The sequence below is a fragment of the Ovis aries genome, chromosome X (genome assembly GCF_016772045.2).
Source record: "Ovis aries strain OAR_USU_Benz2616 breed Rambouillet chromosome X, ARS-UI_Ramb_v3.0, whole genome shotgun sequence".
In the NCBI taxonomy this organism is placed as follows: Eukaryota; Metazoa; Chordata; class Mammalia; order Artiodactyla; family Bovidae; genus Ovis; species Ovis aries.
In genome coordinates, this window is record NC_056080.1 from 61,420,405 (window position 1) to 61,447,366 (window position 26,962).

Here is a 26,962-nt window from a genome sequence, read left to right on the forward strand (position 1 = left end):
TTTCATTGGAACACAGCTGCACTTCATTTTTTTATGTATTTGACTTCTTTCATGGTACAGAAGCAGAGTTGAGTAGTTCCAACAGCAACCATTTAGCTCTCAAAACCTAACATATTTACATTTGGATCTTTCACAGAAAAAGTTTGGTGACCTCTGCTTTAGGCAGTTATCTTTTAGAATCATTAAAAATAAGAAACAGTGCTTTTTATGTTGACTTTCATTTAAACCACTTCTGGAGAGCTTCATTTCCTTGTGTAAATCCAAACTTCCTTCTGATACCATATTCCTTTCTGAAGATTATCGTTTAACATTTCTTGGAATGCATGTTTCAGCTTTTTGCTCATCTGAGAAAAGTCTATTTTGCCACCTTTTTTGGGGGGGGGTTATTATAAGACTTTTATTCAGCAAAGACAGTGTTACCTTGAAAGTTGGTTAGAGTGTGTTTTATGTGTATAAAATAATAATTCATGTTTTGATGCTGTTAAACTTTAATTTTATTTCATTTTATTTTAGGGAGCAGGAGAGGTTTACACTTTTCTTTGAGAAACCAAAAGGGAAAGCAGTTCTCCCTCATCCAAGGCAGGAAATAGTCAGTCATTGTTTTACAGCAGCATTGTCATTTCAAAGAAGTTAAAACTAGTCCTTCTTTAAATGGCTTTTTAATTCAATCAATGTTACTGCAGTATAATGCCTGTTCAGTAAAATTCACCCATTTTAAGTATGTAGACGCTTTTCAAAAGGTACTTGATTCTAAGATCATACTGGGAGAATGAATAAAAGTATTTGGAGTTTGCCGTCCTGAGAAGCATCTTTGTTATCTGTAATTCTGGCTCCTTTGCATGGCAAAATCACATATGCCTGGAAAGACAGCTGTCATTTCAACTTTCATTGATGTCCTATTCCTTGGGACATCAGGAACAGGAAGTGAAGGATGTCCTGGAAGGCTCCAAGTTTCTGGGCCTTTGAGTTTTGTATGGATGACCTCAGGGCCTTTTCCCTCTGCTCCATTTTTTTCCTCTTTCTGGAGGAGAGGCCAAAGGCAAGGCAGATGTGTCTTGCACGGAGCCCCATGGTCCATGGATGTAGCTGGTGGTCTCCCATGAACCTGAGACAAGTATTGCCTTTCATTTTTAATAGCTATTTTTGTTGTTTTTTGAATTGTGGGTTGACAGTTTTATTCATTCAGCACTCTAAAGGTGTGTTTGTCTTCTTTCTTACATTATTTTGAGTGAGATGTCTATTGTGTTTTTCTCCTGATTGCAATGTCTTTTTTTTCTCTGGTTGTCTCTAGTGTGAATGTGTCTAGGTTTGTGGATTTTTGCTTTTGTTTTGTCTTTAGGTATTTTTCTTGATTGGGGTTTTCTGGGCTTGGATCTATCATTTGAGGTCTTCTGTCATTCTGGAAAACAATTCAGCCTTTACCTTTTCAAATATGTTTTCAGATCCATTATCTCTCTCATGGGATTTCAATAATATACAAATTAGATTATTTAATATCAACCCCACAGTTCTTGCATGCTGTATTCTGTTTGGGGTGGTCTTATGTTTTTTATTCCTGTTTTATTGAAATATTGGCATATAACGTTGTATAAATTTAAGGTATACAATAGAATGACTTGATATGTTTTTTTTCTTTTCCAGCTCTTGTTTCTGTTTAGATAATTTTCACTGACCTATCACTGATTTCTTTATTTGACCTTGTTGAGTCTGTTACTGTGTTCTTTTATTTCTAGCATTACCATTTGACTCTTACAGTTTCTATCTCTTTGCAGAAATTCACCATCATTTTTGCATATATCTTCTACTAGAGCCTTTTAACATATTAATCATATAGTAACTTTTTCTGCTGAAATTATAACATCTGAGTCACCTCAGAGTTTGGTTTAATTGCTTTGTGTTGTCAGAGTGTGTTGTTTTTCCGTGTATGTGTTTATGGGGAAGGGGTAATTTTTTATTGATTGCTGGCTATCATATTTAGTAGTAGAGACTGCCTGGAAATGGCACATCTTTTCTGTTAAGTTGTTACTATAGGGATTAAGTCAGTCTAGTAAGGAGTTGAACCTGTATTTAGCTTTTGTCCTTGATAGGGGAACTGTCAAATGCATCATCAGCTTCAAATTTCTCTCCTATTACTTTGTGCATAGGGAGGGCAGTAGGTTTGCCCAGTGTTTTTCTTAATGTTTCTTCTCCATGTTTCGTTTTCTGCATTCTGTTTGCCTCTGCATAAAATAGTGGGTTTCTCTCTAAGCTCTAGCCCCTCCCTTAGCACTAGATTGCTAGCTTTTGTTACTCCATAATTGTAGTCTGGTGGTGGAGACCTGGGAGGTAGGGACTTTTTGTTGTTTTGATCCACCCTCTGCCCTGTGTCCCTGAGTCTCCTGGGTGAGACTTTCTCAGTGATCTGTCTCTTTCCCTAGCTGAAAGCGAAAGCTGCCCAGTCATGTTCAACTCTGCGACGCTATGGACTATACAGTCTATGGAATTCTCCAGGCCAGAATACTGGAGTGGGTAGCCTTTCCCTTCTTCAGGGAATCTTCCCATCCCAGGGATTGAACCCAGGTCTCCCACATTGCAGGCAGATTCTTTACTAGCTGAGCTGCAAGGGAAGCCCCTAGCTGAAGGAGACTCTAATAGCCTGGCATTAGGATGATTTCCCATCCTTCCCCCAGGAGTAGCGAGGTTTGTCTTTTCCCTTTCCCCAGCCACAGTGGGTCTTCACCTGTGCTCTGAAAACAACAGGGTTTGCTGATCTTCCCCCAGCAGGTTTAAGGCTCTTTTTCTGTAGGAGAGAAGGGTATGAGCTGGGCTCTCTGCTTTTCTCAGAAGAGGCAGCTGCTTCCCGCCGCCACACCTGGATCAGTGGAAGTCTGTGGAGAAGAGCCTGCAAGTGGATGTGAACTCCCCCTATGTCTAATGCTTAAAAGGGTGCTATCCTGTCATAACAGTCCACACGTGGTCTTTAGCAGTTCATTTTAAGTTTTAGCTGTATTCTTTACCATCTGTGATGCCCAGTGTTGTTCTCATGCTTTGCTGCAGATGAGCCAGTGCTCATGTCCCATCTCTTCTTGGAAGTGCCTGTTTTTCCTTAGATTTCTTTCATGATACTTGGTTGCCCTAAAACCTCAGCTCTGACAGGTTCAAGGAAAATTATGATTTTGTAATTAATCTGGCTTTTTTCATCGTTCTAGTGGATTCCAGCTCATTCCAGCTTTCTGTATCCTGATTAGAAATCAAACTACAGGGTTCTAAACTCACTTGAGATAGTTGCTCTTTGTGTGGTTATGTATTTAATTTAGCAGGTTCATTTGTTCCATTTTCTTTCAGTTTTAGGGACTACTTTTAAATTTTAATTTTGTTTAATAATTCTGTCATAAATACAGAACAGTGTGTATCCTAAGAAGCCTAACTTCTCTCCTTATTTCCTCCACCTTTTCCCCTCCTTTCCTAAATAGGAAGCTTTAAAAAAAATCTATAAATACTACTTACATTACATGTGACTTAAGTCACTTTGTGTGTGCATGCTCAGTCTCTCAGTCATTCTGATTGACTGTGATCCAGTGGACTGTAGCCTGCTAAGCTCCTCTGTACATGGGTTTCTGCAGGCGAGAATACTGGAGTGGATTGCCATTTCTTCTTTCAAGGGATCTTCCCAACCCAGGTCTCTTGAATTGTAGGCGGGTTCTTCACTGTCTGAGTCATGAGGGAAGACTATATTTTCAGGGATCATTTCTAAGTCATATTGCATGATTTATTTCTTATTTTTAAAAGGTAACATTCAGATATGTGTATGTGTGTATATATAATATATATTTGTATCCCTTTCGTAGATGTAGCATGTGTACAAACTTTTCTTCACATTCTTCTTTAACACGCCATAATATTGAGGTGGTGAAAAAGTTTGTTTGGTTTTATCTGTAAGATGGCCGCATGAAATGCTTAGTTCTCTTGTTTTTTTTTTTTTCAATTATGAAAGTATGATAAAACATTTATAAGAGACTTGGAAAATACAAAACAAGTTTGCATATCAGTTCAGTTCAGTCGCTCAGTCGTGTCCGACTCTTTGCAACCCCATGAACTGCAGCACGCCAGGCCTTCCCGTCCACCAACTCCCGGAATTCACCCAAACCTATGTCCATTGAGTCAGTGATGCCATCCAACCATCTCATCCTCTGTTGTCCCCTTCTCCTCCTGCCCTCAATCTTTCCCAGCATGAGGGTCTTTTCCAATGAGTCAGCACTTCTCAAAGTATTGGAGTGGCCAAAGTATTGGAGTTTCAGCTTCAACATCAGTCCTTTCAATGAACACCCAGGACTGATCTCCTTTAGGATGGACTGGTTGAATCTCCTTGCAGTCCAAGGGACTCTCGAGTCTTTTCCAACACCACAGTTCAAAAGCATCAATTCTTCGGTGCTCAGCTTTCTTCACAGTCCAACTCTCACATCCATACATGACTGCTGGAAAAACCATAGCCTTGACTAGAAGGACCTTTGTTGGCAAAGTAATGTAACTGCTTTTGAATATGCTGTCTAGGTTGGTCATAACTCTCCTTCCAAGGAGCAAGAGTCTTTTACTTTCATGGCTGCAATCACCATCTGCAGTGATTTTGGAGCCCAGAAAAATAAAGTCTGACACTGTTTCCACTGTTTCCCCATCTATTTGCCATGAAGTGATGGGATCGGATGCCATGATCTTAGTTTTCTGAATGTTGAGCTTTAAGCCAACTTTTTCACTCTCCTCTTTTCACTTTTATCAAGAGGCTCTTTAGTTCTTCTTCACTTTCTGGCATAAGGGTGGTGTCATCTACATATCTGAGGTTATTGATATTTCTCCCGGCAATTTTGATTCCAGTTTGTGCTTCCTTCAGCCCAGCATTTCTCATGATGTACTCTGCATATAAGTTAAATAAGCAGGGTAACAGTATACAGCCTTGACGTCCTCCTTTTCCTATTTAGAACCATTCTGTTATTCCATGTCCACTTCTGACTGTTGCTTCCTGACCTGCATACAGGTTTCTCAAGAGGCAGGTTGGGTGGTCTGGTATTCCCATCTCTTTCAGAATTTTCCACAGTTTATTGTGATCCACACAGTCAGAGGCTTTGGCATAGTCAATAAAGCAGAGATAGATGTTTTTCTGGAACTCTCTTGCTTTTTCCATGATCCAGCGGATGTTGGCAATTTGATCTCTGGTTCCTCTGCCTTTTCTAAAACCAGCTTGAACATCTGGAAGTTCATGGTTCATGTTTTGCTGAAGCCTGGCTTGGAGAATTTTAAGCATTACTTTACTAGCATGTGAAATGAGTGCAATTGTGCGGTAGTTTGAGCATTCTTTGGCATTGCCTTTCTTTGGGATTGGAATGAAAACTGACCTTTTCCAGTCCTGTAGCCACTGCTGAGTTTTCCAAATTTGCTGGTATATTGAGTGCAGCACTTTCACAGCGTCATCTTTCAGAATTTGAAACAGCTCAACTGGTATTCTATCACCTCCACTAGCTTTGTTTGTAGTGATGCTTCCTAAGGTCCACTTGACTTCACATTCCAGGATGTCTGGCTCTAGGTGAGTGATCACACCATCATGATTATCTGGGTCGTGAGGATCTTTTTTGTAGAGTTCTTCTGTGTATTCTTGCCACCTCTTCTTAATATCGCCTGCTTATGTTAGGTCCATACCATTTCTGTCCTTTATTGTGCCTGTCTTTGCATGAAATGTTCCCTTGGTATCTCTAATTTTCTTGAAGAGATCTCTAATTTTTCCCATTCTGTTGTTTTCCTCTATTTCTTTGCATTGATCACTGAGGAAGGCTTTCTTATCTCTCCTTGCTATTCTTTGGAACTCTGCATTCAACTGGGTATATCTTTCCTTTTATCCTTTGCTTTTCGCTTCCCTTCTTTACACAGCTATTTGTAAGGCCTCCCCAGACAGCCATTTTGCTTTTTTGCATTTCTTTTCCAGGGGGATGGTCTTGATTCCTGTCTCCTGTACAATGTCATGAACCTCATTCCATAGTTCCTCAGACACTCTGTCTATCAGATCTAGTCCCTTAAATCTATTTCTAACTTCCACTGTATAGTCTTAAGGGATTTGATTTAGGTCATACCTGAATGGTCTAGTGGTTTTCTCCACTTTTTCAATGTCAGTCTGAATTTGGCAATAAGGAGTTCATGATCCAAGCCATAGGCAGCTCCTGGTCTTGTTTTTGCTGACTGTATAGAGCTTTCCATTTTTGGCTGCAAAGAATATAATCAATCTGATTTCAGTGTTGACCATCTGGTGATGTCCATGTGTAGAGTCTTCTCTTGTGTTGTTGGAAGAGGATGTTTGCTATGACCAGTGCGTTCTCTTGGCAGAACTCTATTAGCCTTTGCCCTGCTTCATTCTGTATTCCAAGGCCAAATTTGCCTGTTACTCCAGGTTTTTATTGACTTCCCACTTTTGCATTCCAATCCCCTATAATAAAAAGGACATTTTTTGGGGGTGTTAGTCTAGAAGGTCTTGTAGGTCTTCATAGAAATATTCAACTTCAGCTTCTTCAGCATTGCTGGTTGGGGCATAGACTTGAATTACTGTCATATTGAATGGTTTGCCTTGGAAATGAGCAGAGATCATTCTGTCGTTTTTGAGATTGCATCTAAGTACTGCATTCTGGAGTCTTTTTACTATGATGGCTACTCCATTTCTTCTAAGGGATTCCTGCCCACAGTAGTAGATATAATGGTCATCTGAGTTAAATTCACCCATTCCAGTCCATTTTAGTTCACTGATTCCTAAAATGTCGATGTTCACTCTTGTCATCGCCTGTTTGACCACTTCCAATTTGTCTTGATTCATGGACCTGACATTCCAGGTTCCTATGCAATATTGCTCTTTACAGCGTCGAACCCTGCTTCCATTACCAGTCCCTTTCACAACTGGGTATTGTTTTTGCTTTGGCTCCATCCCTTTATTCTTTCTGAAATTATTTCTCCACTGATCTCCAGAGCATATTGGGCACCTACTGACCTGGGGAGTTCATCTTTCAGTGTCCTCTCTTTTTGCCTTTTCATACTGTTCATGGGATTCTCAAGGCAAGAATACTGAAGTGGTTTGCCATTCCCTTCTCCAGTGGACCACATTCTGTCAGACCTCTCCACCATGACCCGGCCATTGGCATGGCTTAGTTTCATTGAGTTAGACAAGGCTGTGATCCACGTGATCAGATTGGCTAGTTGTCTGTGATTGTGATTTCTGTCTGCCTTCTGATCCCCTCTCTCAGTGCCTACTGTCTTAACTTGCGTTTCTCATACCTTGGACGTGGGGTCTCTCTTTACGGCTGCTCAAGCAAAGTGCAGCATATATAGCAAAGGTTGCATATAGTTCCATTGTATATTACAATTATTTTTAAGTAGATAAACTAAGATTTTTATTTGGAGTTTCAATATCAAACTCTCAATAATTAATAAATAAATATACAGAGAAGTAGAAGGATATAGTAGATCTGAAAAGCACTGTGAACCAGTTCACACAGCAGTAGGATACAAATTCTATTCACGTTCCCATAGACTGTAGACTCAGAGACACTGGAACATATCCAGGGACATAAAGTGCAAAATTTTCATGATCTAAAGGTATTGAAATTATACAGAATCTGTTCTCTTGTGCTCAATTAGTTGTGGCTCACTCTTTGCAACCCTATGGACTCTCCAGGCTCTTCTGTCCATGGAATTTTCCAGGCAAGAGTACTGGAGTGGGTTGCCATTTTCACTCACTGTGGAATTATGTTAGAAATCAATATCAAAAGATATTTGAAAATAACCCACGTTTTTCAAGTGCATTGTGATGTTTACCAGGAGAGATTACTTAGACTTAGCCATCAAAAGCTTCAATAAGGTTAGACTGAGAAAAAACAGAGAGGGTGATTACTGAGAAGAAATGCTTAGTTGTCTTTAACTTCATTTGAACCAGTTTTGTTAGCTTGTGACAGCTGTCATATCACATTCATTTTTTAAAAACTTACCAAAATTGGTGAATTTTTGTGTAGCCATTTTTAATATTGAAGATGGGAGGGAAAAAGCAACATTTTTGGCATATCATGCTTTATTATTTCAAGAAGAGTGAAAACGCAACTGAAACACAAAAAGATTTGTACAGTATATGGAGAAAGTGCTGTGACGGATAGAACATGTCAAAAGTGCTTTGGGAAGTTTTGTGTGCTGGTTAATCCTCCATGGTTGGGTAGAACAGTTGAAGTTGATAGCGATCAAATCAATACATTAATTGAGAACAATCAAAGTTATATTATCAGGTGGGAAATCACCAACCTACTCAAAATATACATATGAAGTATTGAAAATCATTTGCACCAGCTTGGTTATGTTAATTGATGTTTGAGTTCCACATAAGTTAAGCAGGAAAAAACCCCAAACTTCTTGACCATATTTTCACATGTGATTGTCTACTGAAACATAACGAAAACATTCCATTTTAAAAAACAAATTGTGTTGGGCAATAAAAAGTTCCACACTGCTGGACAATATCCACAGAAGAGATCATGGGGCAAGTAGGTTAAACCACCACCAACCACACTAAAGGCTGGTCTTCATCCAAAGAAGATAATGTGTACATGGTGGGATTGGAAGGGAGTCCTCTATTATGAGCTCCTTCTGGAAAACCAACAGATTACTTCTAACAAGTACTGCTCCCAGTGAGACCAACTGAAAGCAGCACTTGGCAAAGTGTCTGGAATTAGTCAACAGAAAATACATAGTCTTCCTCAGGATAACATAAGACCTCACGTTTCTTTGATGACCTGGCAAAAACATAATAGCTTGGCTGGGAAGTTCTGATTCATCCACTGTATTCACCAGACATTGCACCTTCAGATTTCCATTTATTTTGGTCTTTATAAAATTCTCTTAATGGAAAAAAAATTTAATTCCCTAGAAGATTGTAAAAGGCACCTAGAATAGTTCTTTGCTCAAAAAGATAAAAAGTTTTGGGAAGATGGAATTACGTAGTTGCCTGAAAAATGACAGAAGGTAGTAGAACAGATGGTGAGTACATTGTTCAGTAAAGTTCTTGGTGAAGATGAAAAATGTGTCTTTTATTTTTACTTTAAAACTGAAGGAACTTTTTGGCCAACCAGATGGTTCCTTAGAGATATCCTCATTCCTCTTACAGCTGCATGGCATTCCATTATGACATACCATGCTTTATTCAACTAGTTCTCTGTTGATGGACATTTGGGCTATTCTCAGGTTTTTGTTGTTGTTGTTGTTTTTGTTTTTGTTTTTGTTTTTTTGCTTTTACAGGTAGTACTGTAATGAGGAGCTTTGTGTATGTGTCTTTTTGTATATTTACTGCTTTAGACTCCTAAAAATGGTCAGCAATACATATGTAAATTTGCTAGATATTGCCAGATTCATCTTCAGTGGGGCCTAGCACCATTTTGCCTTCCCACCAACAGTGAGTGCTCTTTCCCCTCAGCTTTACTTGCAGAGTGTGTTGTCAAACTTGGGTTTTTGCCAGTCTAATGGGTGGAGAATTTTCAAGTACTTTTAATAAAACTGTGATCAAAAAGTTGTTTTTTATAAGTTTTCTGAACAACTTCATTTTTTCTAAAATTTTATTGTACTGTCTTGTTTTTCATTTACCTGCAACCTTTACACACTAAACATTAGACCCATTGGACCAAGAACCGTATGAGGAGGGATTGCTTCTCTTTTCTTAGGAACTTGAAGATTCTAGAGTTTCAGTCTCAATAATCAAATTTGACATATGAATGTAAGAGTTTAAAAGTTTTCAATCTTGCAGTTCACTTTGGAAATGTTATTTGTCCTGTGGTTGCCAACAATCTGGTAAAAGAAAAAAAAAAGAGGATAAATAATGTGCTTTACTGTTTCTGTGTTCTTCCCAATTTTCTTTTAGATTTTACATAATGTTCCTTCTTAGCCAGCAGAGGCCACTAGAGCCCACTAAAGAGCAGAAGTGTAAAAGAATGACAGCGCTAAGATGTGATCACTGAAAGGTCACTTTTTTTCAATAGTTCTGCAATCTTACTAGCTACGTCCTATTAAGATTTCATGCTTGAAAGAAACTATTTGAGGCCAAGAAAATATCTATTGTTGTTGTTTTAGTTGCTAAGTCGTCTCTGATTCTTTTGTGGTCCCATGGACTGACCCCCTACCAGGTTCCTTTGTCCATGGGATTTCCCAGGCAAGAATACTGGAATGGGTTGCCATTTCCTTCTCCAGGGGATCTTCCTGACTGAGGAATCAAACCCGCGTCTCCTGCATTGGCAGACAGATTCTTTACCACTGTGCCACTAGGAAAGCCCATAAAATATCTGTGCCATTTACTTTATAATATTTTTCATCATATTCCATCTCCTTCTTTAAAAGAAACAAGTATTTGAGAATTTTAATTCACTGTACTGTTCAGTGTTTGGTGAACTAACACCTTACTTTAAAAACTGTATAAAACCCTATAAAAAGGTATAGTCCTGCTCACTGGGAAATGATGCCTTTGGGGGAATCCTGCAGTTTATTACAAGCTTTAAATTTTTTCCCTAACTCTTCTCAGTTTGCAGGCCTTTCTGATATATCTATCTCACAAGACATCCCTGTGGAAGGAGAAATCACCATTCCTGTGAGATCGCGCATTCGGGAATTTGACAGCTCTACATTAAATGAGTCTGTTCAGAATACCATTGTAAGTTAGATGAGTTGAGAGAATTTCTGTTCAGTGTAATGGGCTAAATAACTAATAGCAGTTTGTAAAATATTTTTGTTTGGTTCACTAATTTTCAGTGTATTTTATTTATTGAAATTTAAGATTCTCCCCTAGAGAATAATTTTTGGAAATCATTTTGGCTGTAATGGATATTAAGGAACTTAAAACGTTCACATTTTTTTAAGGTGATAATTCTGTTTCTCTAGGTATAGTATAAGGAGAAAAAATTCAATACAAAGATAATTGTAAAAGAAAAATATTTATACAAAGATGTTTGTTATAGCAGTCTTTATAGTGGGGAAAAGTTGAACAGAAGAGTAATTGGCTAAGTAGATTATGTTACAGCTATGTGGTAGAACGGTTAACAACCATTAAAAATCATGTTTTCAAATAACTATTAATGACATGAAGAAATTTTTAGGTGAAAAACTTAGGAAAAAATTACTTCAACTATATTTTGAGAAGTTAAATAACTGTACCCTTCTTCAAATGTCTTGATTTTTAAAAATCTGACTTCTAGGATTCTTTTGCCAGAATGAATGGGAATGTTGAAAATTAATTGATTTTACATATTGTGAAGAGTGTGGTAGCTTAGGAGCAGGCCCTTTGGCTCTTGTGACCTTATCATGTTGAACTGAAAGTTAGATGCTGTGTTTTGCAGAACAGATTTTACTAGTGCTATTATTTTCATTTCTTTAAGTAGCATATTAAGAGGGCTATATTTCTCTTTTGCAGAGTTTAAAAAATCAAAATCAACAGAACTGATGAATATAGTAAAAGTTAGATGTTGGCTTTAGGAGCTAAAGGAAAAGTTAATAGAAAAAGGAGTTAGTACAAAAACCCCACCTCTCTGGTTTGTTTGTATGGTGAAGGAGTTAGACTGGAGTTGGATTGAAATTAAAAAAAAAAATTTGAGCAAATTCAAGGGGCTACTTGGTAGCCTTGGTCATTACAGTACAGCATATTGTTTTTATCTTTCAGATGCGTGATCTAAAAGCTGTTGGGAAAAAATTCATGCATGTTTTGTACCCAAGGAAAAGTAATACTCTTTTGAGAGATTGTAAGTATGTGTGGTTTTTGAGGCTTTGCTGTTTTTCATCATACCTTATCATAAGCATTTATAAGGCTTTGTGGTAATAAAACTGATATCATTTTGCAGGATGAAAGATATGTAAGTGAATATATTATAGAGGAATGTTTTAAAAAAAGTTAAAAATTGAGGATGGAATTTCAGAGGTTGGAAGATTTTGCTTAATATATTGTCCTCATCAATAAATATAGACTGTATATTTTCACCTGCTGTGATAGACACTGCAAAAAATATTTCTGTAAATGGCAAACACATGGTGACTTTGTTCAGCCAAGAAACTTAATGATCTCCAAGGGAAAGACAAAATGTTTAAATGTTACATTAGAGTAATAGCTAATACCCATTAAGGATTAACAAATTAATAGTGCTTTATTGACATTTCTATTTTCAGAATAATCATTGTTGACTGCTTTAAGAATTCCAAAACAGTGTTTGCAGAAAATTATGCTATTATTTAGAATTTATTCTCAAAATTATTAGACTTTTAGTTTTTCTTTTCAAACATTCTTGGCTTTTCTTAGTACCCTTTATAAAAAAAAAAGACTCAGTTGTTTGAGAATAGTAACAATGATGTTGGATATGAGTGTACCTTCTATTTTGGCAGCATTTCTGCTGTAACATAGGGATGTCAGATATGTGGCAAATGTGCCATCACTGTGTGGTGATTGGATGCAGTGTCAGAATGCTTTTTCAGCAAAGTACATTGTGGGTTGAAGCTGACAGATGATTTGCTGCCGCTGCTGCTGCTGCTGCTGCTGCTGCTGCTGCTGCTGCTACTGCTACTACTACTGCTGCTACTGCTACTACTACTGCTGCTACTGCTGCTAAGTTGCTTCAGTCGTGTCCGACTCTGTGCAGCCCCATAGATGGCAGCCCACCAGGCTCCTCCATCCCTGGGATTCTCCAGGCAGGAACACTGGAGTGGGTAGCCATTTCCTTCTCCAGTGCATGAAAGTGAAAAGTGAAAGTGAAGTCGCTCAGTCATGTCTGACTCTTTGCAACCCCATGGACTGCAGCCTACCAGGCTTCTCCATCCATGGGATTTTCCAGGCAAGAGTACTGGAGTGGGGTGCCATCGCCTTACAGCTGGTATATAGTGGAAAGAGCATGGACAAATCTGGGTTTTGAATAGTGATTCCATCACTAGCTGTGTGATTTTGGATAGTGATTCCATCACTAGCTGTGTGATTTTGGATAGTGATTCCATCACAAGCTGTGTGATCCTGGATAAGACAGGTAACTTTTCTGAGGCTGAAGTTTCTTCCTCACAAAAGCTGTCTTACCCAATGAGATGCCACTTCAGATCCATTAGGATGGCTCTTATCAAAGGAATGGAGAATAACAAATATTGGTAAGGATGTAGAGAAATTGGAACCTTTGTGCACTGCTAGTGGGGATATAAAATGGTACAGCCACTGTGAAAAAGAGCATGGTGGTTCGTTGGAAAATTAGGTAGAGAATTACCACATGATTCAGTACTTCCACTTCTGGGTATATACTCAAAAGACTAGAAAGCAGGAACTCAAAGAGATATTTGTATACCCATGTTCATAGCAGCAGATGAAAACAACTCAAAGGTCTATTGGTGGATGGATGAGTAAATGAAGTATGTTATATACACCATGGTAGGTACCATATATGAATGGAATATTACTTATCCTTTAAAAAGAGTGAAATTCTGATACATGCTACAACATTGATGAACCTTGGAAGACTTTATGCTAAGTAAAATAAGCCTTACACAAAAGAATATATATTATTCTACTTAGGTTAGGTACCTAAAATAGTGAGATTTATAGAGACAGAAAGTAAAATGGTTGTCAGGGACTGAGGGGCTATTGGGGAGTTACTGTTTAATAGGTTGGAGTTTCAGTTTGGGAGATGAACATTTTATTGTTTACCTAGTAAACATAGTCTATTAGAGTGTTAGGATTTTGATTTTTCTTTTTTTTTTTTTTTTACATCTTTTACAAACTTTCCACAGTGGTGTCAAAATTACTCTTTCAGGTAAAGTTATGTACAAGTGAAGTTAAAGTTAGAAGTAGTATGTACCTTTTTACATATTGTTTGAAGAAGATAATTGTGCTTTAAGCTTTATGTTACTGAACTATTGGTGTATTAATCACTCAACAGCTATTGGTTGAGAACCACCATGCTTAGACCTGATATTGGCAGAGCATTTATAGTTTTCAAAAAGTTTTCATGTTATTTGTTAATATTTAACCCTATGAAATTACCAATGTTGGGCTGTTTTCTCACTTTATAAGAACAACAGTTCTGTATTGGTTCAGTGTAGTAATTATGAAAGGGAAGCTGTGTTGTAGAGTAGAAAGGACTTTATAGTAAGAATCAGAAGATTCTGGTTTTGTTTCTAGGTTCTGGTCCTACCCCCACACTTAACTGTTTATATTTACTTGGGCACATTGCTTCTTCTCAACTTCATTTTTCGTATTTTTGAGATGAGCCTGATTATACTTGCCTTGTCTAACGTAGTCTCAGATTGGTGAAGTGACTTGGCTTTAGTCTTCTTTCCAACTGTGCAGGGTGGGGCATTTAAGTCTTCTGACTCCTTGCCTATTGGTCTTTAATGATAGCTTGCTGGAATGTGGCTTAGTAGGTGGTGTGTGTGTTAGTCGCTCAGCCGTGTCTGACTCTTTGCAACCCCATGGACTGTAGCTCACCAGACTTCTCTGTCCATGGGATTCTCCAGATAAGAATACTGGAGTGGATTGCCATTCCCTTCTCCAGAGGATCTTCCTGACCCGGGAATTGAACTCTGGTCTCCTGCATTGCAGGCAGATTCTTTACTGTAGTAGCTGAGGAGAGGGGTGATTAGTGTTGTATGAAATGAGCAAAATTTAAAGGATATATGAAGCATTCAGAATTGGGAAGCAGAGAAGGCCACCAGAGGGATAGGAGAGGTGGAAGGTTTGGGCAGACAGAGAAAGCCTTGATGTCTTGAATGCCAAGATTGGCAGAATAAAAGACAGAAAATACTATATGCCTGTGTCTTAACAATTTTCTGTCTTTTCTTTTCTTGTAGGGGATTTATGGGGCCCTTTGATCCTTTGTGTGACACTTGCATTGTAAGTACTTATATTGCCTTTCTTTATCATTTGAGATAGACTAAACTTTTTTCATGGAGTTTCAAAATTGAAGGGGATATTTTTTTTGGATACTCTGATTTTTATTAACAGTTACTTATGATTCATGGTATCAAAATGATTTATCAGTCTTGTCCATAGAAGACTTTAACTTCAACTGCATTATTAATTTCTACTGCATTTCATTTTCAGAATTTTTCATTTTGGACTTCTTTGACAAATTATACTCCTTATGCATTTAAATCTAAAAAGTCAAGTAGCTTTCTAGATCAGTTCAAAGAGTGATGGAACTAAAGATATGAAAATTACACTCCCTCCCCCATTTATCAGTGAGTTCTTACCCTGTTTTAGTCATTTCTATAGTCATTACTATGTTTTAGTCATTTCAGCATTTATTCACACTCATTTACCTCCCCCATCATTAAGCTAAGTGAATTAAGTATCTTAAAGTTTTAAGTACTAAATAATTAAAGTAGTATTTATTTGCAAACATAATTCTTTAAAATTTTACTAAAAGTACAAGTGAGATTAAATTAGAAGTGATTGAGTTCAAAGCAAGATCACAAAGTGTTATATTTTCCATACTCATTGTATGTAAAGAGGAAGAGGACAGAAGAAGGAAAGCAGAAGTTCTGCTGGAGAGGGTAATATAACCACTGGTAGAGTAGAAAAAATACTACACTAGGATCTATTTCTGGGTTCTGATCCTAACTTTGCTATCAGCAGAGTGACTTTGGGCCTCTAAAAAAACTTTTAAATACCTTCTCTTATCCCCATAACAAGAAGTGAATATTATTCTCCTCTTTTGACAGACAAGCTCAGGTTCAAAGAGATTGAGGACTGAACTAAATATCACATAATCAATCAGTGGTAGACCTGGAATTCCACTTCAGGTTTCCTTGACTGCCCATTCTCTACCTCTGTGATTATTACACATCTCTTCCTACCTAACCTCTCTGGGTTTCCTTTTCCATATCTATAAAAGTAGATGGTTGTGGGTCCTTTCCAGGCCTAACCTATTGTGATTGTAGATTCAAATTTCTTACTGGCTTCTCTAACCCTTTTTAAATGTAAAGTCAAGTGCATGGTAATTTAGGTAAAAACGTGGAGTGCTCTATCGTATGCTTTTAATAACCATATCAAGGGACATAATCCAGTGCCTTGATGTAAGTGTTTATATTAAAAGCTCTGAGCATATCCTTTTTTAGTTTTGAAAGATTAGAGATTATAGAATTTAATCCTGCTTATTTGCAGAGAAGAAAATCGGAGTCCTAAGACATCAAGTGATTTGCTCTAGTTTACATATCTGGTGACAGAATTAGGATCAATATCTGAGTCTCCTGCCTTCCAGTACAGTTAATCCTCTTTCTATCATACCATGCTGAAATAATAGGAGTTCCAGAGAACAAGTGATCAGGGCTAGCATTCATCTCATCAAATTGTCAGGACTTGGAATGGAGTATGCAGAACCATAGAATACAAAAGCCTGTGCTGGCAAATAGCATAGCAGCGCAAGACTTACGGTGTGATTTGTCTCTACTTTGTAATAAGAAGAGGTTGTTAAAGAAGAAGTTTTGAGGTGATGTTACTCTGTTACTGAAAAAAATGACACAGAGTACAAGTGTAAGTCCAAAATTCAAAACAGTTTATGTGTTAAATTCTTAATATTTAAGTGACTGTTCAATTACTCAGTTTCAAAGAAAGCCTTTTAGTGATAATTTGTATGCTTTGATTTTTAAAAGATCAACAACTAAACAGATAGGCTGTTTGCATTTTTAAATGCCAGAGCTATAATCTTAACCCAAGAATTGCAAATTCAAATGTGTATATTCATGTATTGCAAATTGGTGACCAAAAGCCCTTGTGAAGGAATCTGCTGCTGTGTCACCTGCACCTGATTATTGCCATGTAGAAATGCAGGCCCGGTGATAGAACCTCTTCTGATTTTTTAAGAAAATCCAGAAATACATATTTTTATGTGAAATCTCCCAATTTTAAAATAACATCAACTTGAATTTAAAACCTTTTAAAAGTAGTAAATGGACCAGCAACCTCATGTCTGTGAGTCACACTTAGCCCTTCAGTTTATATCCTCTGCTTAACCAAAAAAGGTCTTCAGTAATCCATTTAAACATTCCCACAAGATCAAAGGGAGCATCCCTTGTAGTCCTGAGGGATTTGGAATTTGAAATAAGGGAGCCTTGCCATATACTTGAGGCATTTTCCTTTTGTACACCCTATAAGAGATCTTCAGGTAAGATATAGAGCAGCACCCTGATTCAAAGTTTGAGAACCCGTACCTTAACTGTGTTGCTCTAAATAAGGTTAGGCAATTCTCATGCCATTTCCTTGTCACAGAATGCTTCAAAGAGGCTCTGTAGATAGCGAAAAAGATGGAGGGCCCCAGTTTGCAGAAGTGTTTGTCATTGTCTGGTTTGGTGCAGTTACCATCACCCTCAACTCAAAACTTCTTGGAGGAAACATGTGAGTATTATTTAAATGCATCCTTTTTCCATTTCCAAAGAAAAATCAAAATAAATGAGAGCAAAAAGAAAATTCTCTTAAAGACACTGAACAGAAATAACCTAGTTGAATTAAATTATGTTAAATTATCTGGGGTCCTTTGATAAGCTTCAGATGTTCTCTCTCCAGCCCCTGAAATGATGTGCAGAACATTTTGTGTTAGAAGATTACATTTGTTTTTGGGAACAGATGCCCCATAGCTTTCAACAAATGCTCAAATAGGTCTATAAACCAGAAAAGATTAAGAAACAAAATCTTAGTGGTTTAGTGGGAGAAAGAGGTCTCTAGGAATTAGAGTAGATCATCTAGGCCCTAAATGGCTGACTGTTAAGGCATTTAAGTAGAGAGGAGGAGAGTATGGTGAGAGAAAAACTAAGGCATATGTTTAATACAGAGGTCTATCCTCGTAAAATCAACATTAGGGTATAGGTAATATCTATCTGGAAGAAAGTAATGATCCACGATACATAGAAATCTGTATAATAAATTGTATCATGATATAGATCAACTATATTTATGATCTTTATGGATATATGTTGTTTTTAGATCTTTTTTTCAGAGCCTTTGTGTGCTGGGATACTGTATACTTCCCCTGACAATGGCACTGCTGGTTTGCCGGCTGGTACTTTTGGCTGAGCCAGGACCAATAAACTTCATGGTCCGGCTTTTTGTGGTGATCATCATGTTTGCCTGGTCTATAGTAGGTAAGAATGTACTTATCTCTGTGGTAGCAGAGCAGACTGAAAATATGGGTTAGAGACAAAGACCAGATGAGCAGTGTAACTTATAAGTCACGTTAGTGATATGAGTCTTGCTAATGTTATCCATAGAACCATCTGCTCTCAGTAGGGATAATGTCCATCTTATCTGAGTTGGCTATCTGGACTTCTGAGATGTGAAGTCACATCTTTCTTGTTTCTTCAATCTTTAAATAATGGATAGGGTTGGGAAAGGAGATTACACTAGACCTAGCTTAGTCCTGGCATATAGGAAGCATAGGTGACTTGAGAAATGACTTGAGCCTTTTCCAGACAAATTAATCATGATAATATTTAACATTTACTGATTACTTATTGTAGGCCAGGCACTGTTGGAAGTACTTGATATATGTCATCTCATTTAACCCTCACAACAACTGGAATAAATAAAAACTGTGTTCTTATTGGTTCCATGTTTATAGATGAGAAACAGACACAGGGAGGTTAAGCAGCTTGCCCTAGGACACATAACTAGAGAATAGGGGAGTCAAGTGTGAAACCCAAGTAGATCACATACCTTTTTAGAAATGTACTATAGCACCACCCAGTAGAGGTTGTTAAATATCATTACATAGTACTTTTCTGCTTCAGTAGAAAATTCTGCTAAAGATTAAGGAGAGCCTATAGCATTGGCAATGAATGCTATTTATTCATTATTTGTACATCCCTAAAATTCTCTTGAAATCCCCCCTTAAACTGAAAGTGTTCACCAGCTTCTTTTTAATGGGATAGATAGGCTGCCTAATATTTTTGTGTGCAGTAACATCTCTTTGTTTTAGAAAATGGTTAAAAGCCAAGAAGTGATCCAAACTAAGGTTTGGGAATGCCAGAATTGCTTTCCCAAATACTATTTAAAAACTGCCTATGGAAGAACCCCTCATTCCCTCACTTAGAGTCTGATGATTTACTGTACATGTAGTTCTAAATAACTTAGTTATCCAGTGTCCAGGCCCACAGGGGTTCAGCAAGTGGAATCTTAGAAGAGAGAGAGGTACCTGTAATTCAGCTAAAGTGTATTAAGCAAAAACTATGTGTCAGGCACTGTGCTAGGCATGGTGTCTATCCTCTGAGTTCACAGTCTAGGCATGTAAACACTTAAGGGCCATAAAGTGTTCCAGGTGGGCAATGGAAGTCTGTGCCAGGTATAGTGGGGACACAGAAGAGGTAAGTGGGCAGTTCTACCTGGGGTGGTAGGATGCCAGATGGTTGTTCAGAAAAGATCTCCTTGAAGGATCATTATTGAATAAAAAGATGAGTAGGTATTTCCTGAATGGTCAAGAGAGTTGACATCTAAAAGAGCTAATAGGGAGTTCTCTAGTGGTCCAGCGTTTAAGACGTCATGCTCCATATGCAGGGAGCTTGGGGTTTGATCCCTGGTCAAAGAACAAAATTCCACATGCCACAACTTAGAGCCTGCATAGTGTAACTAAAGAGCCCACATGCTACAGTGAAGATCCCACACGTGGCAATGAAGATCCAGTGTGCCGCAATTAAGACCTGGGACGGCCAGAGAAATAGATAAATAATAAAACAGTTGATAATAAGAACAATTACTCAAAAAATACAACATGTGAGACCATTTGCCATAGGAGCTTTGTAATCCTTTTTAGTACAGTTCAGTAGCTTCTCATAAAAGTGTAAGAAACCCCTTTTAGAAAGATTTCTATCTAAAATGGTAGGAAAGAAGCTTTCTATACTTGAACCAAGCAGCTCTCAGCTGCTGCCAAATGCAGTTTTAAGGTCACAAATATAACTGAACTTGTAGTATATAATTCTGTGTCCCAGACTATGCCAAGCACATTCAAGTTTAGTAAATGTTAATAGTTGTGACATTCGTATTAAATATTCCTTTTGCTTTGTTTTGTTTTGTTTAGCTTCTACAGCTTTTCTTGCTGATAGCCAGCCTCCAAACCGCAAAGCCCTTGCTGTTTATCCTGTTTTCTTGTTTTATTTTGTCATCAGTTGGATGATTCTCACCTTCACTCCTCAGTAAATGGAAGTTAAAAACCAGGGAATTCAAAACTCATCTCAGAGATGCAGTTCACCATGAAGCTTTGCCTCTGGCCCTCTTTTGTCTGTTTTGGAGTTACTTGGTAACTGGGTGTGTGAGGTGATTATAAAGGAGCCATAAAGCACCGTCACCATTTATGTAAGGAACTAATGTTTGAAAAGCTGTCCTTTCCCTCTTAATGTTATTTCTTTAAAATATGTGTGCATAGTACACAAAATATAATGCCTCCTAAGGCATGATGGGATCACTGTGGTTCATTTGGGTGACAGCCAATGACTTGGGAAAGCAACATGGATTCATTCTGCAAGTTGAATAGAGTTGGTAACTATATTTTCAGTTTTGAGAATACCAGTTCAGGTGCAGCTCTTAAACATATTGCCTTATGACTATTAGAATATTCTCTTTTCATAAATGAGAAGGGATAGTCTGTCTATTTTACTTCTCTTAAGCTTAAAAAGACAATGACAGAGGTTGGGAAGGGGGTTCATAGATGTGGGAGGAGAAAACATGCACTAACCAAAATTCAGATTTTGATTAGAGACAATTCTGAACTTGTTGCTTAAAAAAAAAAAAAGGACATCTAAAGCATAAGTTTTTTTAGTCTTTCTGTATAGTCACCTCTCTGCTGTGTTAAATAGCAGCTCAGTGACACTTTAATTTTCAGTCTTACTCCCAAGTTCTGCATTTGCAAGCTAAGATATTAGCAGTGAACATGTAATTTTTCTTCTACTGAAGCTCTTAGTGGACCAATGCTTGAACTTACCCAAGTAGAAGACCTCAGAAATTTAGATTGGTAGGTCCCTGATGCATATTATCATGTGGGCACTTTCTATTCAGGGTAGAATGAGGCAGTTTGGATACAACATAGCTGTAAGGAATTTCTTACTGTTCTGTGTAGTCTGGCCTCTAACTAGAAAGTAAAGCTGAATCAGAAGGCTGCACTCAGCCATATGAACATGGAGAGATTTAGTGTTCTGATGGCTGATTGACAGAACAGCTAGATGCTTAAAGCATTACATAGGATGAGTTGAGTTTACAGCTGCCACCTTTTCTACTAATGGGCTTAGCAGTTTTTTGATTAGGTGTGTTTTTCAGGTTGGGAAATAGCAGTTTATTTTCTTGGTTTTAGACTTTATTTGTAAAACCAGTTAGATTTACAGCTACTTTTTTGCACATGTGCACCTACTTGTATTCTCAGCTGTTTATGCACACAAGTCTGAAGGGAGCAGAGTGTCTGAGACAGGCTGATTCTGAGCTAACTGGGGCTCCTTTAAGGTAATATGAACTGCTGCCTTCTGTAAATTGCACAGTGAAGAACTCTTAATAGACAAAGATTAGGAGTCAGGCAGAAAACATTCATTGTAAATATACAGTTACTTATAAAGATAGCAATTTCTTATTCCACATTTTTTCTTTATCATGGAATTTAAATATTTATTCATTTGTATTTGAAGATGGCCTACACATAGATATGTAATTGTAAAAGCATATTTTCCCCATCCCTAGATTAACCAAGACCAAGTGAACAGTACTAGGACAAATGAGTCCTTGGAATGATATTCAATTACAGAGCATTGCAAAGTTGGCTCTCTGTGTCCCAGTCTTGTCCAGATATTTTGGTTATGTATTTGTTTCAATTTCCCTTTACAATTTCAGAATAAATCCTGTTAGGACAAAGCCAATATTTCATCCTTGAACTGATAAATATTTATATTTTGAAATATTTGAAACTGGTTCTAAGTTTGAAATTGGTCCTAACTTGTCATCTGTTTCCACTGTCTGAAATTTTCTAACTTCTCACAAAACACACTCTTCCAAAGTTGTTTTGCAATCTGTCCCATTGATTATAATGTAAAATTAAAGAAATAATCATGCTTCTTAAAAGGGAATTAAATATTTACTGAATTTTACTCAGGCTAAATATTTGATCAGAAATTCCTAAGGCCACAGCTTTGGTGGGGGTCTGTGTGTGGTTGGGGGTAGAGGGAGGGTATTACACATATTGGGTGTTAAGGTAACTTGTTCTGTTTTAATCTGTTGGTTTTGGGTGACTTAGGGAATAGTTTTATTTGAAATTATCTTTCTGAAAATGAGTGGTCAGTTTGAGGGTATAAATAAATATTAATATATGCAAAAAAAGTGCATTGCTTTCTGTCACAGAAGACCTGAATATCTGAAAGTTGTAACCCTCAAAACAACTTTCCCTGATTTGCTGCAGAGGCACATGGATAATTATAGAGAGCAAGACCAGAAGGGAAAAGGACTCGAACAAAGGAAACTCTGTTCCAAGAATTGGAAGGTTTCATGTTTTAGATGAAATTCAAGCGTGTAAGCATCACTGCCTAATGTGGTGCATTACTGCCATTGTGGTTTATCACTTGCTGCTCCTACTTCTGAGATTGACTGGTTGTCATATTCTTTTAGCAATAGGAAAGATGAACACTGGATTTAATTGCTGTTCAGATTAGAAAAAACTCAACTGATGCAAATATCTTTTTGCAGTAGTGTTAAAATTCAGTCACTGATTGTCAGATCTTTTGCCTTTTGCCTCTTAAGTGACTTATTGCATGAGTTGAGTTGTATCTTTTTGTTGTGTTGGGGATTTTCTTTTGGGCAAGGTGAGGGGAATCACAGGGCATGGTAAACATTTTACTGTATTTGTTTTTTTATAAAGTGTTCCCCAAAAAGTGATTAGAAGGCTAGTAAGCATATATTTGAAAGTTTAACAGTGTACACCACATAATCTAAGCACTTACTGTGTTTGGACTTCTTGTTTATTCCTGGAGATGAAAATGAAAATCTCCCATCATTTCAGATTCTTGGTTAACATCAAGTCATTGAAATTTACCTAAAACCTATCACGGTATGATCAGATATCCATTGCATGCAGTTGTTTTATTCCAGAGTAGAATACTGAAATTGTGATTCTTAATTAAACTGTTCATTTCTCAGAGAATTTGGATAGAAATAAATGTGTGAATGTTAATCCATATATCATATATGTAAAATAGAAATACTTTTCTGGATTCTGTGGGCTTTTATTAAAAATAATTTCTAGGGATTTATTTGAGCCATAGGATGGCTAAATAATAATGTGACAATAATATTACTACTAATAATAGCTAACATTTATTGGGCACTTACTGTGTACCAGACACTTCTATTTTTTTAAGAATTTTTATAACATCTTTATTGGGATACACTTTACCACAAAATTCACCTTTTTAAAGTAATGTACAGTTCAGTGATTTTTCCGTATATTCATATAATAGTACACCTATCACCATTATCTCATTTTAGAACATTCTATGATTCCACAAAGAAACCCCATATCCATTAGCCATCACTCCCCTTTTCCCTTTTCCCCACCCCCTGGCAGCCATCAATCTTTCTGTGTCTGTTGATTTGGCCAGTGCATCTCCTCCAGTCTTCAACATAAAGTGGTACAATCCTCATTTTGTTGTTGTTGTTCAGTCACCAAATAGTATTCGACTCTTCATTACCCCATGGACTGCAGCATGCTGGGCTTCCCTGTCCCTCACCATCCCCCGAAGTTTGCCCAAGTTCATGTCCATTGAATTGGTGATGCCATCTAACCATCTCATCCTCAGTTGCCGTCTTCTTCTGCCGTCAGTCTTTCCCAGCATCAGGGTCTTTTCCAAAATCCTAATTTTACTGGTAGAAAATTGAGGGACAGAAAGATTAAATTGTCCAAGGTCACACAGTAAATTGATTTAAAATAGAAAAACACATTATCTGAGATCATAGTAGGACAATAGTTTTGAATTACATTGTTATGCATATGAAATAAATACACCCCTTCCCCAGAGTATGTTCCCCATTATTAGCCATTACAACCTACAGCTGTAGGTGGTCAATAACTTGTTCTTTTTTTTCTGAGTACTGGAGCAGTACATTAGCAGCATCTGAGAAAAACACAAGAGCAGTTGTACATTGGGAAGAGTTAGGTTTGCTGCCCTCACTCCTTGAGCCCCTCCCCTCCTCGCACCACCAGACACATATATCCCTCCCCATTAAGGGATCTTAAGAATCTTAAGAATCAAGTCTTAAGAATCAAGCAGCTTCTGCCTCTTTGTTTTATTTCTTCTAGAGGGATAGTTAACACATCAAAATTTAACTTGTCTATTCATGTGTTTATAGTCAAGAGATGCCGCTGGTCACATATAGTACCAGCTATATTCCTAAGACCTCAGAGAGCAGTAGTAGTATGAGAATAGAATGCTTTTCTACTTGAGTAAACTAGGTGGGAGGGAGAAATAATAACACAGTAAATAAAGGTTTTGCCTTAATGAAGTTAGTGTTCTAGCCTCTTAGGAAGTGGCCACATTCTGCTTTTGTTCACTCTGTTCTCTTTCAGAGCCTTTGTACTCTGCATCGTCACTGCTGGTATTTCTTGGTCCTCTTCAATATACTGTTTTAATCCTCATCTTTCCTATAAAGAACCTGTGAAAAGAATAAATCTGTAAAATGATTTGTGAATATTAAATGTACAAATAAAAAACACTGGAAAAGGAGAATTTGCATGTGCCTTTCTTATGCTGAAAGGCAGGGGGATATTTGCTGCTAGTATTTTCAGATATACTGTCATCAGAAAATATTGAATGCCGTGTAGGATTGCACAGCCAGCAGGTTAGAAAGGAAGTCACATTTACTGAGCAAAGAATATTTACCAGGTGCTGTTTTTTTGTTTGTTTGTTTTTAAACTTCTTGCCACTCCACGGGCATGTGGGACTAATTCCCTGACTAGGTATGGAGCCTATGTTTCCTGCATTAGAAGCATGTAGTCTTAACCACTGGATCACCAGGGAAGTTCCATAATAGCTGTTCACTATTGTTCCCAGTGAAGTTAAGGTTCTTGCCTCATTGCAAAAGAATTAGGAGACAAGCAGGGAAGTTAAGAAAGCAAAGTGACCTTGAGCAAGAATACTCTCAGGAGAAGAGTGGGCAGACAGAGCTGTTGCTCTGGGTTTCTTTGGCGAGCCAGTTATGAGAGGTACACAAATGAAGGGATGGAATAATCACTGGGGAAAGAGGGGTTTGGGGGTAATATTCCCTGATTTTCATCCCAGCTTCATCTTCCAGAGGGTGGGAGGGGTTTTTGTCCTTTTTAGTTTGTAATTGTCATGGTGTTGGCTCTTGATGGGTCCTTATGTATAAGGCCAATTTTATGTAATGAGAGCCTAATGAGCAGCAGGTCACACTTGAACATAGGAGATTCCCCACCTTTCTTTCTTTGCTTCCCCAACACTTATCACCCAAAAGGTGTGGTTTCATGTCAGTCTGTTTTGTCTGTCCATGGACCCCTGCTGTTTACAAGCTGCATGATCTTTTGCACCCTGGTTCCTGCCCCCATTTCTCTGCTCATATTTAGCTACCTGCCTGCTGCCACAGTATCTTTAATCACAGCAGTCTTTTGAGGTTGATGGTATTATCGTTAATCTCACAGTTGAGGAAACCGGGACTCAAGGAGATGCAGGATACAGGATGCTCGGGCCTGTTGCACTGGGATGACCCAGAGGGATGGTATGGGGAGGGAGGTGGGAGGTGGGTTCAGGATGGGGAACACGTGTACACCTGTGGCAGATTCATGTTGATGTATGGCCAAACCAATACAATATTGTAATTAGCCTCCAATTAAATAAAATTATATTTTTAAAAAAGTTTCCCAAAGGGATATAGTGGTGCAACCAGGATTCAGACTCACGTTTTATGACTCCATAGCCCCCTATATCAGTTTCTTGCCAAACTAAAATGTTTACCCAATTAAACTAAACCAGATCAGTCATGCAACTTAAGAGTGTGGTGAAAAACAGCTTTCAGCTTTGTGCTGTAGACTATCCTCCCTCTCAGTTTACAGTCTGTGTGGAGAAACTATATCTTCTACTCCACTGACACATATAATAGTTGAAATACATGGTGATTCTTATTTTTGGTACCACATAAGATGTCATAGTCATCAGTAAGAATAAGAGAAAGTCTTTGAAATATTGAGAATGTTTCATCCAAGAGGAGAGGAGGAAGAGCATTCCAGATAGCAGAGAATACTCATGAGCAAAGGTGAGAGGGAGAAGGCAAGCCTGTAAAGCCATCTGTGTGCACGTGTGAGTGTGGCACATGGTCCTGTACACAGTCACAGTGCTTTGTGACACTTTTCTAGCTGTCTTTATACATCTTCCTTCACTCTGTGAGGTAGGTAAAACTAAGCTTATTTTGTAGTTAAGGAAATAGGCTTGGGAAATGAAATAATACGCCTTGGGTTACAAAGCCAGCCAGTCTCTTAAGAACACAATTGGAAAGTTGTTAATACAGTGATTTTTTTAATAACTCATATAATGAAGTGAATTCAACTGAATTGGGGAAATGAAGTTAGTAGAATAAGGTGAGGCCAAATTATTGAAAATATTGAAAAGTAGGAAATCATAAGCTAGGTCTCATGGTAAGAAATCAGGCACCTCCGAATGTTCTGAAATGGTAATATCTTGATGAGAGTGACTTTGAAGGAATAAGTGAGAACATGAGAAATTGGATTGGGAGAAAGATAGAAGAAAGTGCCAAGAGCAAGAAAGATGCTCTTCTGTACGAATGGGAAAATGCCATGTTTCTGAGAACAGTTGTAGAGGTGCCAGGTTTGGCTATCAAAATGGTTATATCCTGGAGACAACTGGAAATAGGAGTCTGGAGAGTTGTAGAAATCATAGATATGTAGGTTTGAGCTGACAGATGTGATGGCATGTTGAGAGAATGCGTTGT

General features: G+C 37.8%; 1 protein-coding gene across 2 annotated transcripts in view; it reads left to right on the forward strand.

Annotated features, from left to right (window-relative positions):
• YIPF6 (Yip1 domain family member 6) overlaps nt 1–24,726 on the forward strand; it is a 32,314-nt gene extending 7,588 nt beyond the window's left edge. The window contains exons 2-7 of one of the 2 annotated variants that reach the window (XM_004022148.5): nt 10,556–10,684; nt 11,687–11,765; nt 14,839–14,881; nt 17,258–17,383; nt 17,969–18,126; nt 20,055–24,726. In XM_004022148.5, the coding sequence (XP_004022197.1) occupies nt 10,556–10,684; nt 11,687–11,765; nt 14,839–14,881; nt 17,258–17,383; nt 17,969–18,126; nt 20,055–20,173 (654 nt within the window). In that variant the 3' untranslated portion in view covers nt 20,174–24,726. The remainder of the gene's footprint in view (nt 1–10,555; nt 10,685–11,686; nt 11,766–14,838; nt 14,882–17,257; nt 17,384–17,968; nt 18,127–20,054) is intronic. The other variant, XM_012106839.4, reaches the window with a different exon arrangement.
• The last annotated feature ends 2,236 nt before the right edge of the window (nt 24,727–26,962 follow it).